Raw genomic sequence first — 13,821 nt, forward strand, 5'->3', positions numbered from 1 at the left:
GTTTCAGTGAGCAACACTGGTTTGAAACCGCAGGTAATGATAATTTCACCCACAAATCGTTTACTTGTAATGTAATGTCATAATAAATCCTACAACGAAAATGTATTTGTGAGGAATGTTTATTTTAACGATTGAAAACAGATGCATCATAGACCACTGTAGTATGTGTGTGTCTACTATGTCAGTAGTCTACTATGTCAGTGACATAGTAGACTACTGTTTCCGAAAGTAGATGTACTTCCTTAATAAAATCAGCTTATATTGTACATTACACGTCACAATTGTGTGTCATATCACAAAGTAAAATTAGTAAATAGTTATCACCCTGGCCTCTGCTTGTGGCGTTTCTGCAGCTGCCTTGCAGTAAAGCAGTTAGCTTAGCTATCTCCCAGAAGTTAACGAGCTGCTAAACTAATGTTTTGCTAGAGGTAGTCACGCAAGTTTTCGTGACGTTAGTGACGTAAGTAGCGTCCTTGACTGTGGCTAGCAAGTTAGCCACCGTTAGCTTCACTTTTCGCCACAAAAACTTAGTTTCCACTTAAACCATGCAACGGAACGTAAATCCCAATAGAAGCAACTCAATCGCTACCAAGACGAAACTTTTGACACCTAGGTTGAAATAATATATATGTGAGAGAACAAAGGTTGTGCCCTTGCCGAAGGCAAAGCACACCCAATAATATATATGTGAGAGAACAAAGGTTGTGCCCTTGCCGAAGGCAAAGCACACCCAATAACATGGACGCACATGGACACCTTCCTCAGTGTGCGACAGAGCTCTAGCAACCCCTAGTGGTAAAACAGAGACTCAAATTCAACAAGCAGAGTTAGAGAAATGCTGTACATCTAAACACATACAGGGTTCAGTTTTAGATCTGTCTCTCTCTCTCTCTCTCTCTCTCTCTCTCTCTCTCTCTCTCTCTCTCTCTCTCTTTCTCTCAGACATACACATACATATAACACCCATCTGAAAGACCCTAAATCAGCTCTGAAGTGAGTTCACCGACCTGTATGTCCCGAGCCCTCTCGTAGGACTGGTAGGCTATCTTCTCTTCCATGCTGGCCAGCTCCTGCTTTAGATTGAGGATCTCATTCTGGTGAAGCTCTGTCAGGTCATTCAGCTGCTCCTCCAGACGCTCACACCTGAACACACACACATACACGCACACACACACATACATACATACACGGTGAGTCTGAGGCCTGATACATTATACACACATACACTGACAGATACACACACTAGCAGACAGACAGACACACACACACACACGCACACACATGCACAACCTAATGACACCTGATTGTGCTGATGACTATCCTGAGCTGATTAGAGCATGCTTAATCATCGGCTGACAGAACTGTCCAATCAAAGACGCTCAGCAGCAGGAAGAGGGAGGGGACTGAGCCGACCTGTCGAGACATGGATTTGTGTTGGCAAGTACATCTGACTGGATCAGCCAAACAAGAGAGAGAAAAAAGTGTGTTTCAGTGAGTGTGCACATGCAGGTGTGAGTGTTTAATTAAGTGACTCACACCATTGTGATCTCATTAGCTCTCCCCAACCCTGCTCTCTGTCTAGCTTCTGCCTTGTGGCAGCGCACTCACATAGCACACCAGATGTCTGTAAGCTCCGGTGCTTGTAGGACAGGACAGGTGAGTAAGAGGATAAGGTGGGGCCTTCACAGAACTCCGGGTACCCTGCCTGTAATAATGACAGCCCAACCCTATACCTAGAATCCCCTATCAGTTACATACAGGCAGCTGCCTAAGCACATTGTGTGTATGTGTCATGGGTGGCTGTGTGTGTGTGTGTGCTTGTGTGTATACAAGAACAACACGGATCACCTAATTTGAACAGATCATGAGGGTGAAACTCTGAACACGCTTTCAGACAGCACTGTAAATAAAAATAAAAGTGTGCGCTCATTTATGATGTACAACATGCTTGAATAAGCTCGGTACAGTGGACATTCTGCTCCTCTTTATTTTTAGCCTGCTAGACAAACACAGTCCCCTGCCCCAGACTGACATTTTAGGAAGAAAAATGTTCCCCTTCGTCACTAAACCGCTTTCTCTCTCTTCTACTTCTGCCCCTCCCCTCTCTCTTCTCTCTCACTGCCTGTGACATATTCCTGGATAACCCTGGTGGTTTATTTTCAGGCTGAGAAGCTAACACACTTCACCACACACATGCAGACAACAACAAAAACAAACCCATAGGAAAGACGTCTCTGTGTGTAAAACCAGAAGCATGAAGCTGGGCCTGGAACAACACATGGGCACCTGTTCTCCACATAGGTCTGTCTGTCTGACTAACTTATATTCTGTCTCTTGTCATGGAGGAAATATTTCATTAATTATCCACCTCAACTAGTGTTCTTCTACACACCATCTACAGCTCCCATGTCATTCATTATTGTCGTAGTAATAGAAGAAAGCCAAATTAATAATTATGCCTGACCAAATACATAATGACTACAGTGCTGTAATCATTATGTTGATAAAGTGCTCTTCAACCCAGGAGCCGGAGTCACTTTGAGCCTGGTATGCCCTAATATAGGCCCATCGCCATTCAGGAAGGAGGATCTAAATTGCTCTTCCTGATTCCTTTACACCAAGGACCTTTCCCTGGCCAAAGTTCCCCTTGGCCAATGTCTAAGGCAGTTCGATTGTTGCAGCATACATGACAATGTGATGGAGTGGAATCTCCTTCTCAAAATTGAATTGAATGTATTTGTAGGCCACTGCATGTCACTATAGACCAGGGTGAGCTGTGAGTACCTGAAGCGTTCTTCCTGCAGGGCCTGCATGATGACAGTGTAGTCCCTCTGGTAGTGGTTCTTCAGGCCATCCAGACTCTCCTCCAGGCGCGTCTGGCCCTCCCTCAGATCCTGCACCTCCTGCAGCAGCATGTCCATGCCTGAGCTCTGGCTCCTCTCCAGGGTGTTGCCCTTGGAGCTGGGGGGTCCCCCCGGGGCTCCCGTGGTGCTGTTGGCCCCTGCTGAGCCTGACGTGGCACTGGAGCAGTCGTCCTCGCTGCCGTACTTGGGGCTGGACTGGAAATGGTGTCCCGCGCTGCCCAACGAGCGCCCGCCACCGCCCGTCACCCCGTCCTCCCCCGAAGGGTCGTCCAGGGAGTCCTTGAGGGAGGGGAGGTTGTCGGCGCTGCCGAACCTGTTGCGGATGAGCGAAGCGATCTCGCGGGGTTTGGACACCACCGCCCCGGCGGCCGAGTGCGTGGCCTGAGAGAAGCTGGAGAGACCCCCCTTCACGCTGTCCACCACCCCCTCACTGAAGCCCGTCACCTTGGCCCCCACGTCCTTCAGCCCCTGCTGCATGTCCCGGAGCACATCCTTGGGCTGCCGAGGGATGCCGTTGTGCTCCACCTCGCGCAGCTTGCGGTGGTAGTGCTCCAGCTTCCTCTGCAGCTGCTGGATGGTCTGGGCCGACTTCTGGTTCTTCTTCTCAAACACCTGGCAGGTTCAAAGTCAGCGGGTTACAGTTCTGCACTGAGTAGATGGACAGAGCAGGCTAGGTGTTAATATAACATGTAGAACATCACAGCCAGTCTATCAGTGTGTAGGGAAGGCTATTTTGTTCAACCTTTCTTTCTACAGCCTGAACTCATTAACAAGAAGAAACATGTCAAGATAAGGATGTTAAGGGAATTACGGACTAAGGAGTCTATTTGGAGTTAAGTATGCTCTCTGACCTGTTTAATGCGGGCACTCTGCTGCTTGTCTGCATTGTTTGCCAGTTTGAGGTACTCGGCCACGTTGTCATCCCTGGCAGTCTGCTCGATCTTGATCTGCTCCGTGAGCTTGAGGATCTTCTGCTGCAGCTGGGCGATGGCCTGCTTGGTGCGCTGGGGGTCAGGGGTGCCATCGTCAGCCCCGGAGAATGAGCCGTCAGCCCCACACGACACGGACAGAGGGGTCTGAGGCAACCCACTCACCTCCAACCGGTCGATCTAGAAAGGGATTAGATATGGGGTGGGGGGGGGGTTATACAGAGTGTGGAGAGAAGGGTTGGAGAGAGTAAAGAGAAGGGAAGGAGGATATAAGTCTAAGTTTCATATTGAGGAAACTCTTTTCTGGAATTGTGCTGATGTATCAGTCTGGGTGGAGATTCCCCTCAATGCTGCATTTAGCTGCTAGAAAGAACCCCTGCATTAGGTGAGGGAGCCACTAGCGGTCAGCTCCGATGACGTATGATGCATGATCACAATATAAGAAACAGCCTGGCTCAGAAAAGAGTAAGAGGACATAGAAACAGAAGTCTGTAAATGTCTTTTGTTTTATATGTTCAGAATGTCCAACCTAGTCCTTAACTGGTCATACACTAACCTAGATAGTGGTTATTTTTAACATGGGAACACCTCTTCACCAGGTTAATTAATGAAGGGGGATAATAAGTCAGACCTGATTAATAAAGTGTGTCGACTACAATGTGGGGCATGGTTGACAGCATGTTGGATTTGTGAGGATTATAACAACCTGCCTGTGTAGCCCAGATGACTGTTTCTTTACCAGACATTGATTTATTTTGTCCATATCGTTGGCCTTATCACTCTAAGTAAAACCAAGAAGTTGCTTTAGGAATGTAGTTTTACCTAGACTTTTGAGTAGAGCTAGGGTTAGATTAAAGCATTGATTAGGCACGTTTAAATCAGGCACGTTTAAATCAAAAGAGAAAACAAATGAGGTGACCTGACATGATCATACATCAAAATATTAAATATTATAAGTTATGCAAGTTCCTTCTGTATTCTGTCAGATGTGTAAAGTAGCCCCATTGGGTATTCTTTCATGCCGTCTGTTAGACGGTTTACAGACTGTCAAGACTGTTTAGACTGTCAAGACTGGTAATACATTTAAACAAACATTAAAAGAAATATTCGGCTATAACCACATAACGGTAACGTAACCAGCTATTCATTCATAAAACTGAAGTCGTTCGCACTGTTGCAGGAATGTCACTCGTGCGCGAGGAAGTGATGACTAATCGATGACAAGCGCCGCTGTAATAGTTTAATCACAATCCCACCGCAAATGCGATTTACATTTGACAATACTAAATTAAAGTCAAGCAACTTTAACTCATACAATGGACTTTTATCAACAACATGAAAATAATAAGCTCGAAGTTGATATTTTAACTGACTATCTCCCACCTTGCTATTCTTCAAACGCAGGACTTGTTCCCAATGCATTTTCCCTAAAAGCGGATTAATTTGTATTTTCATTGGTCCCAAGATTTAGACATCCAAGTAGCCTATGTCCCGCCAAGGCTTCATCACATTCGCTCGCCCAACAAACTTGACTTGTGAAAGTTGACGCTTTTCACCTGAAACTGCCTATGCGCTTCTGGTAGACTCTCCTCCCTAGTTCCTCCCACTCTCCTCCCACTCTCCTCCCACTGCAAGACAAGAATGACATCATGGCCTGAGTTTGCAACCACGCCTCGAGCAAGTGCAAAAGGGACTCAAAACTGAATCACAAAAACAGAACAGAGAAATGTCGCAACTGTACATCTGTGAACTCACATAGCTCCAAAACATTTGCCCTTGATATTTAAGTCTATTTATGGTAATAAGTCACAGAGATATGACTATTTATATAAAAAGATCAAAATCTGTGTTTCCTTATCTGTCCATTGTGAAAACAATAGTCGCGATAAGAGCTTGAGTGAGGAGAAACTAGAACTCTCTAGAGCAAAACAATTATAGGTCATGCTGGCTGTGTGACTTTGGGTCAAATCCCCCAGTGCCAGTCAACAACGAAGAGGGGGGCCTGCAGGTTAAGATAAAGCAGTCCAATAACCTGCCAACCCTCCTAAACACAATCACACACACTCACCCAAGCACACACAAAGCACAAAGCCAGGGATTTTAAAGTAAGTCTACTTTAGCCTAAGATGTCACTGTGTGCACTACATTTTAGAAACGACAGTGCAGGGATAATGTTGATAGTTAAATTCTGATAGCCAATAAGCAGGAATAGTCTCCTGACATATGATCTAATCACATTATTTCTAATAGGCTAATAAAACCATGAAATGTACTGAAAACAAATTATGATTATGCAGGCCATGATGACTAAACCACCATGGACAAAAATCAACAGGTGTAAAATGATTGAAAAATCCCCTCTGACGAGAAGTCGCGTTGACGGCTGACAAAGGAATGAATCAGTGAACAAGAAGAGAAAGCAATGCGAATGGCGTGAGCATTACAAGCGGGAAATGCGAGTAGGCTGGCATCCAGTAAAAACCTGTTCTCAAATGTAGTCCTAAAATATGACAGTGAGGTCACCTGTTTAGCATTTATGTCTTTCAATGATGTATGGTCTGACGGCCATGGGTAATATCTACAGTCTACGCAGGCTAGGCCTATAGTAAGGACAGTCAATTTAGTTTGATAGCCTAACAGTGTTAAATGGAACCTGAACATGTAGATCCACTCATTGGCCCTTCTACTGTACATCAACACTCTGATGTCATAAGCAGTGCTGTCTGACTATCTGATAACATAAGGGTAACCAAATGAATAGGCTCAATATGGCATAACTACCTGTAGCCTCGGATATAGTGTCATAATCACATAGCTTCTTATGGTGTTAAAGCATCAACAAAGGAAAGCACAAAAAGATTAAATGTGCCAATCCCTATTGTTTTGAACTACAGTGCCCTGCTTCGCAATGCTTTGATGAGGGTTTCCTTCTGATAAGGAAAGTCTGCGCTTGCACCAATAATCCACTTCAACAATCAAGTCGACAGCACAAGATAACCTGTAGCACAACTCATCATCACCAGGGTAACCAGTGCTGCATGAATGCGGTTAATCATTCAGTGATCAGCTGTAATAGACACAGACGTCAGGGTCAAAGACCAGGCATTTATCTGAAGAGTGAAGTTCAAAAATATGATTCTAGGTCTATAGTCCAGATCACCTTTAGAGATCTTGTCCTTAAGTGCAGGGGCCTGGATAATACTGAATAGGTATTTGAAACACAGCATTGGGAGTAGAATCGCAGGCCAGCCCTGCACAGGTTGTGTCCTGTCTAGCTGAACCGATACAGATACCTGTCCACCAAACTGATGAATGAGTCACCTCCTCTCCTCCAACACTTCTGGGAAGATGTAACGTGAGATTAGATCAGGGGAGGTTCGGAGAACAGAGAGCAGGATTCCAAGAGCTCAACGTGATTCTGAAGGATCACTGTACCACTGTACAGCACGTGACACCGTGAGATGGACTCAACTCAAAAAGAGAACACAGGAACACCTCTCAGGCTCTCAGCTTTTAATGAGAAGAACGATGCCTACCAAGGCAAAACACACAGTTACCTCCTCTCTCTTCACCTCTATCTTTCTAACACACACAACTGCTCACAGGGGCTGATACCCAACCGTGGCGGAAGACTGTGACATGCAAACTACAATATAGAGAGAGTTTCAGACCACAAATGTTTACAATGTTACGGTACACTTTACGTATATACGTACACCCTAGCTCAAATCCATGTGAGGCTTTAATTATGTTGACTCTAAAACAACCATAGGCAGTCACATAATGTAAGCTTGCTGAATCTAAACCTTATACCCCTGGATAAACATAGAAACACAACATCAGATTAAATGTTTTAAGAGATTTTGTGTACTCTTGCATGCAAGTACCTTTGAGCTAAACCAATCAGTACCAGTATGGAATCTAGCTCTGCAACTAACAAAAGCATAAAGGAAATGTACTTTATAGATCAGATTTAGATTACTGTAAGACTCTGACTGGATATTATGTTGCTGTAGATAATGAGGACCAAACACCTCAGACAGTTCATTTTCTAACTGAACATCTTTAAACTGGACATGAACTCACAGCCACAAAACAGACTTCAACAGATGCAAGAGAGCAGGGAGAATGAAAGAGCAGATGATGTAGATGATTGAGGAATCAATTTGATATAATACTGTATCAACATGTCTAACTGTGTGTATGTGTGCATGTTAGTTTGTGTGTCGGTATGTGCAGTCTTGGAAGGGTCTTTCCCAGGCTTCTGATCAAACTTGGGTAAGTCAGACCTGCTCAACAGCTTTGTCTAGATCAAAAGGTGTCACGACCCACCCCCAGACCAGACCAACAGGCAGCGCCTGTTGGGAGGTTCAGGTTTAGTTGAGTGGGGGTGGGAGGTAATCTCAGAGGTATCTGTCCAAGCCATGGAAAGACAGGACAACTGTAACAGGATACCCCACTCTCTTCACAGAGAGACTCCCTCCTCCACAGTCTACTGGTTCATAGTATTAACATGTCTGCCTGTCAACGATGGTGTAGGAAATGAACATTATGCCAATGGACACCATTAAGTCAGTAAGTAAACCTTGCAGAGTCAAAATGACCCTTGTTTCTGTAGTTCAACTCAGTGTGTACAGTAAAAATACTCCCCCTACACAGGACAGTTATGACTGACATAATGGTGAGAGGTCCCCTATTTCTAAAAGTGTTGGTACAGTATGAGAATCAAAACTCAACAATGTCAGCAAAGGGTTAGCACTTCTACAAGGCCTCTGAGTTAGGCTGTTATTACTAAGAGGCTGTCATAAGAGTCATGATGATAGATGTGTGATCACACTGCCCAGCCAAACATTTCCTCATTCCCCTGGCTATGCCACTTTGAGGGAATGCACATTCAGTCATGTTAATGTTTAGGTGAAACATGTACTATCTCTCTCCTCTCCTCAACTTTTCTCTGTCCTCTCTTTCCTTGTGGCCATAGTTCCCATCCAGCTCTGCCAAATTAAGCAGCTCTGATATTGAGACAAAAGAGCAGTTTTTAATGAAACCCGCTTCTTTGTGTCTTGAAGGGGATCCAATCTGGCAACAATGAGCCCATTCAACAGCTATGGACAATTACATAACTCTGTGTGACGCTGTCACAAGCTGATTTACTTCATAACACAAACACACACAGACTTACACACAAAAATCATGCACATACACACAGACACACACAGACAAACTCTGTCCAAGCTCGCCAGTATCTAACTGTTGTTGTGTGGAGGATTTCAGGGGGTCTGAGAAAAGCCTGTTGTGTCCTCTTCCAAGCTTGAAAAAAACCTACACCAACAGCTATAGACCCTATAAACACACAGGCTCTTCACCACCAAAGCGTTCTGTCCCCATGACATCAAACCGAGTCCTTCCAAGCCTCTCAATCCTACATTGGTCTTCCACCTCAATTCACAGCTTTCAAGGTTATAGAATCCTTTCTATGGTGGCAAAATAACTATTTAATTATCTGGCCCAAACCATCCTCATCCACACATACATACTATCTGACAGATAAACACTTAGAGATAGCAGACTCATAGAGGAGACTTGTAGAGGAGATGCATACAGTACACAATGCATGAATACAATGACAAACAATAAAGTAATCGTACATATCAAAATACCTCTGCACATAACACCACTTCTGTGAGACAATAGTCCTCCCCACACACAAACATACACACACACATACTGTGTACATCCAGGTGGAGACTCACGGTGGTGGGGGTGGGAGGTGGAGAGGAGTCAGCAGTTACCAGGTGTAAGATGACCTCCATGATGGGGGGCTCATATGTGGGCTTCTCTCAGCCTCAGGAGAGGCTTGTCTGTCAGGGAGGAGGGCTCTGAGCCAGCCCACTCATCACACTGGACACACTCCTTGTCTGCTTTACACAAAGTCCATTCAACAAAAAGTCTACTTAACAAAGGGTCCACCACAGTCCAAATAAACAAAGCCCTGAAGGACCCAATGAAAAAAAAAAAGTTCAGGGCTTAGAGAGATAGCTTCAAAGAGAGTATCCTCAGTGACCAGCCAGTTTCCTCAGCACTGAGGAGCAGAATCCACCCAGGGATCTGACTGCTCTGCTGCTGCTACCAGCCGTACAGTCCCACAAACACAGGCAGCTCCTCTCAGCCCATGCTTCAGTGCTCACACACTGTACGGGGCAAAGTCCAGTCAACGGCAAGCCTGCGTATGGAGGACACACGCTTCATCAAACACGACTCCCTCAGACCCTGCTCTCCCGGGAGGATCCGCAGTCCTGGGTCAACTCCACACACACTGGGAAGGACAGAGCTGACAGAGTTAACCCAACCAGGAGCTGACCACAAAAGGAACGCGGGGTTAACTGTTCTCAAAGCCCACGGGGCGTAAAATCCACCCAGCGAGAAAGAGAGAGACCCCGAGGACGGATGTGAGGAGAAGAGAAAAGAGCCCACCAGGAGCTGTCAGAGAGAGAGAGGGAGGGAGAGGGAGGGAATGAGGGGGGTAAAAGGGGGAGTGAGTGCCCGGATGGGATGGGGGGGAGGGAGGGAGGGGAAGCTTTTATTCTAGTCGTTTCGAGGCCAACTATCTGTAGAAATAATGTAAAAACTTAATTTACAATACAATTATCTTTGACAGCTTGATTGTCACAGCCAATCTGGATTTTAAGCCATCACGCTGAAACCAATCACCTCAAACAACATGCCTCATCCAATAAGATTCCATGAAGTAAATGTATTAGCCAGTCACTAATCACATCCTTCATAGACTGACCAATCAAATCAAACCAGGGAGCCAATGACAATCACTGTAACACTGTACTAACCATCTACAGCTCCTAGGCATGACACATCAAGCATCCCCATATAGACACAAACATGGTCTTATTCAACCAGCCCTGCATAACAGATAGTTAATTTATAACAGCCACACAGTTCTCAACCTGATCTAAAAAGAAGCATGTCATGCATTTGTATCTTGGGAGGCATAGAATAGTCCGTTTTAACGAGAGAACAACTGCTCTCTCTCAACCATAAACCCCTTTTCAGATTATATGGTCATATGATCAACAAGACTGCAACTCCAAAGTATGTAAGACTGTGTGGGTTTAAAACTGTAATGGGGAGTGTGTGTCTGTATGTGTGTGTTTATATACTGACTGCTCACAACCAATTAGGAGGAGAAGCGAAGCGGGGCACAGAGGGGGTAAAGCAGGACATGGGTTGCCAAAGAGCTTCTGTACAGAAATGAGCTGAGCTGAGGGAGGGAATAAAGGAGGGAGAGGAGAGAGAGGGGAGGGGTAATGAATACAGGCTTTAAGAAAAGACTTAGAGGGAGGGGTGTAAGGACCCTGAGAGAGAGGGGCTAGTTTGGGGGAAAGGTGGCTTACATAAGAGCAGGCCTCAGTCATTGTGAGGGAACTGTGAGAGAGTCTGTGTGCTATGTCATACTGTAATACATGTTTCTGTAATAAATAAAATGGACATAATGACTGACGATAATGACTAACCTCCCCCTCCACTACAGACAGAGGCTATCGTCAAGCTGCCCACCCCTACCATAAATCCTCACTATCCAGCCTGTCAGTACCATCCATTTTGTCAGTACATTTCATCATCATAGGCTTTCCGCTCATTTCAAAACAGGCAGAACGCGTGAGACTACATAAACACACACCCTCAACACACATTGAAATACTGATCAGGAGGAATGCAAACTCATTACACACATTACATCAGACAAAGGCCTGGGCCTTACCCTCACTACATGGCTGTCTCACTTATTTGATGTCAGTCACCTGGGAGCCAGAGACAGAGATGTAGTTAAACAGGTTTCTGTGTGCTTTTGGCACAGACTCACATTTTGCTTCTATGAGCTCAGCGCCATTCCAGCCCCAGGACACAAGTCAAAGAGATGTATTATCATGTGCACAGTATAACACAAGGACACACACATTCTTGTGAAAACAGCTACGTAGTGGCATAAAAAAAGATTATTAAATCTTTTTTTTTTCAAATGCATTAATAGCATTAAAAACTATCAAATAGGGGTGAATCAGGAACCATTGTCAGTGTTACCTTTCTGCGGCGCACAGGAAATGTTCTGTACCCAGGCAGCGCCACAGGCCCCAGGGTAGCAGCATCAGGTCACGGTCACCTATCCACAGCTAGAGTGACTCAGGAATTTCTCAGTGACTCCGTAAGACATTCCTTAGTAACATTCCACAAACAGGCTTGTTTAGCGACCATGAGGAAGTATTTGAGGGGTGGAGGGTTACTTTATAGTATCCTTAGTATGTATGCTATTGACCAACAGCACCCTGGAATAGAACGGTCTCCCAATGGGGTTGTATGAGATTACTAGGTTGTTAATTTATAGATACAGGTTCCGGTTCTGTATTCTGTGTATGTGTGTGCATGCACTTGTGTTTATAACAGGTCAGCCAGCAAAACATAATTCTCGTTTCAGCCGTTTCATTTTATTAGCCTGAGTCTCGTCACACCTTATGGGTTTGTAAGAGATGTACACAGCCGCCAGGGCTCTGACCTATTTGGACACACATCAAACTGCACCCGAGGAAGGTTGGGAGGAGGTGTCCACCAAGACAAAAAAGAAAAACACCTGGCAGACAATGATGGTCGGGATAAAGAGTCGGAAAGTAGAAGATGAGGAGAGACAGATGGTAGCATCACATCCATGCCCCTCCACTCCACCTCACTATGGCTTATGGGGCGAGGTTGTGAAGGGAGATATAAACCCAGAAGAGCAGGGTTTGTTTGGGTGGCGAGGAGCTGGAACACAACCGTCCCCGTAGAGCACAGCCCATGCTGCTGCCTCCCCATCCAAGCCTCCCAGTCCCAATCATCCCTCATCAATGGCCTCGTTGAGATGTACACAAACAACAGGGCAGATTATTAATAGAGCGCATTGTGACTGTAGGGACTGGGAGTGCCATGGTTTGAATTGGAAACACACAGCCATGCAGGAGAAAGAACACACGTGTTCACATCGAGCATGCACGCCAAACCAAGACAAGAGAGATGGAGAGAGGAGTTCTACTCCTGCCATCCTCCAGCTCTGACCCACCATGGTAACCTCCCACCTTCAGCTAACCACGCACAGGGACATATGGAGAGAAAACACTAGCTTCTCCCACGGTGTCCAAAACGCACATCCTGAAAAAGATTACGGTCAAATGGGGGGGATTGTTGTGGTGTCTGTGAGTCTGAGTGTGGGACATTGGCATGTACGGTACACATGTCCCTGCACATGTCTGAGGTACTGAAGCCATTGTGTGTGAACTCTTCACCATACAATGTACTCACATGTGTTCCCTTGCTTGGCATGTGTGTTTCTGTTTCTTTGTTTGTGTATGTGTCTGGTTCTGGCCTGGGTTTGCTGGATCGGCTCTGTTTACACCCGACCCATCCTGCTTATGCAACACAGAGACAGGGGCCGCTGTCCCACAATTCATAGCTGGTTCTGTACAATACAATGTGTACCATGGGAAGTGTGCTGGCCTCAACACCCTGCCAGCCTATTCACTGGGCAGGAAGACAGGGATGGCAGGACAATTAGTCTTGGCCTTTTGCCCCTATACTTTGTTTGATCTACTTCCCTTACACCCATCTGGTTCTCTATAGCACCCCTCCCGGTCCAATCCTGACCCCCAAGCCCCCTCTTCATGAGGCCTGACAGGTGCCCTGGGCTGAGGCTGAGAGGCTGGGCCTGAGAGGCTGAGGCTGTTTCAAGGCTGTGGCTGAGGGGGGAATAAGATGCTGTCTTGGTTCACTAGAATCCACAGGTTCACTTGAGGGTGAAGAATAATTGTTAGTATTTTTTAATACTAAGCTCATAGAGAACACTGATTATGTGTACACCACAGCCATCCATAAATGCAGCTTATTACTATTGAATGGTCATTTTAGCAGTGATGATTACTATCTGGTCTAACATGCTATGGAAAAAATATGGTGAACGCCTAAAAACAAATATGTAAATTAAACAC

At 45.5% G+C, this 13,821-nt stretch overlaps 1 protein-coding gene across 5 annotated transcripts in view; it reads right to left on the reverse strand.

Annotated features, from left to right (window-relative positions):
- tmcc1a (transmembrane and coiled-coil domain family 1a) overlaps positions 1–13,821 on the reverse strand; it is a 35,292-nt gene that overhangs the window by 3,372 nt on the left and 18,099 nt on the right. For 3 of the 5 annotated variants that reach the window (XM_062459104.1, XM_062459105.1, XM_062459108.1), the window contains 3 exons: positions 3,716–3,973; positions 2,785–3,476; positions 1,008–1,143 (listed from right to left, as the gene is read on the reverse strand). In XM_062459104.1, coding sequence (XP_062315088.1) covers positions 1,008–1,143; positions 2,785–3,476; positions 3,716–3,973 — 1,086 coding nt within the window. Of the gene's footprint in view, positions 1–1,007; positions 1,144–2,784; positions 3,477–3,715; positions 3,974–5,176; positions 5,335–9,546; positions 10,221–13,821 lie in introns of those variants that run through there. The other 2 variants (XM_062459107.1, XM_062459106.1) reach the window with 2 other exon arrangements.

This window comes from Osmerus eperlanus, chromosome 4 (genome assembly GCF_963692335.1).
Source record: "Osmerus eperlanus chromosome 4, fOsmEpe2.1, whole genome shotgun sequence".
Lineage (NCBI taxonomy): Eukaryota > Metazoa > Chordata > Actinopteri > Osmeriformes > Osmeridae > Osmerus > Osmerus eperlanus.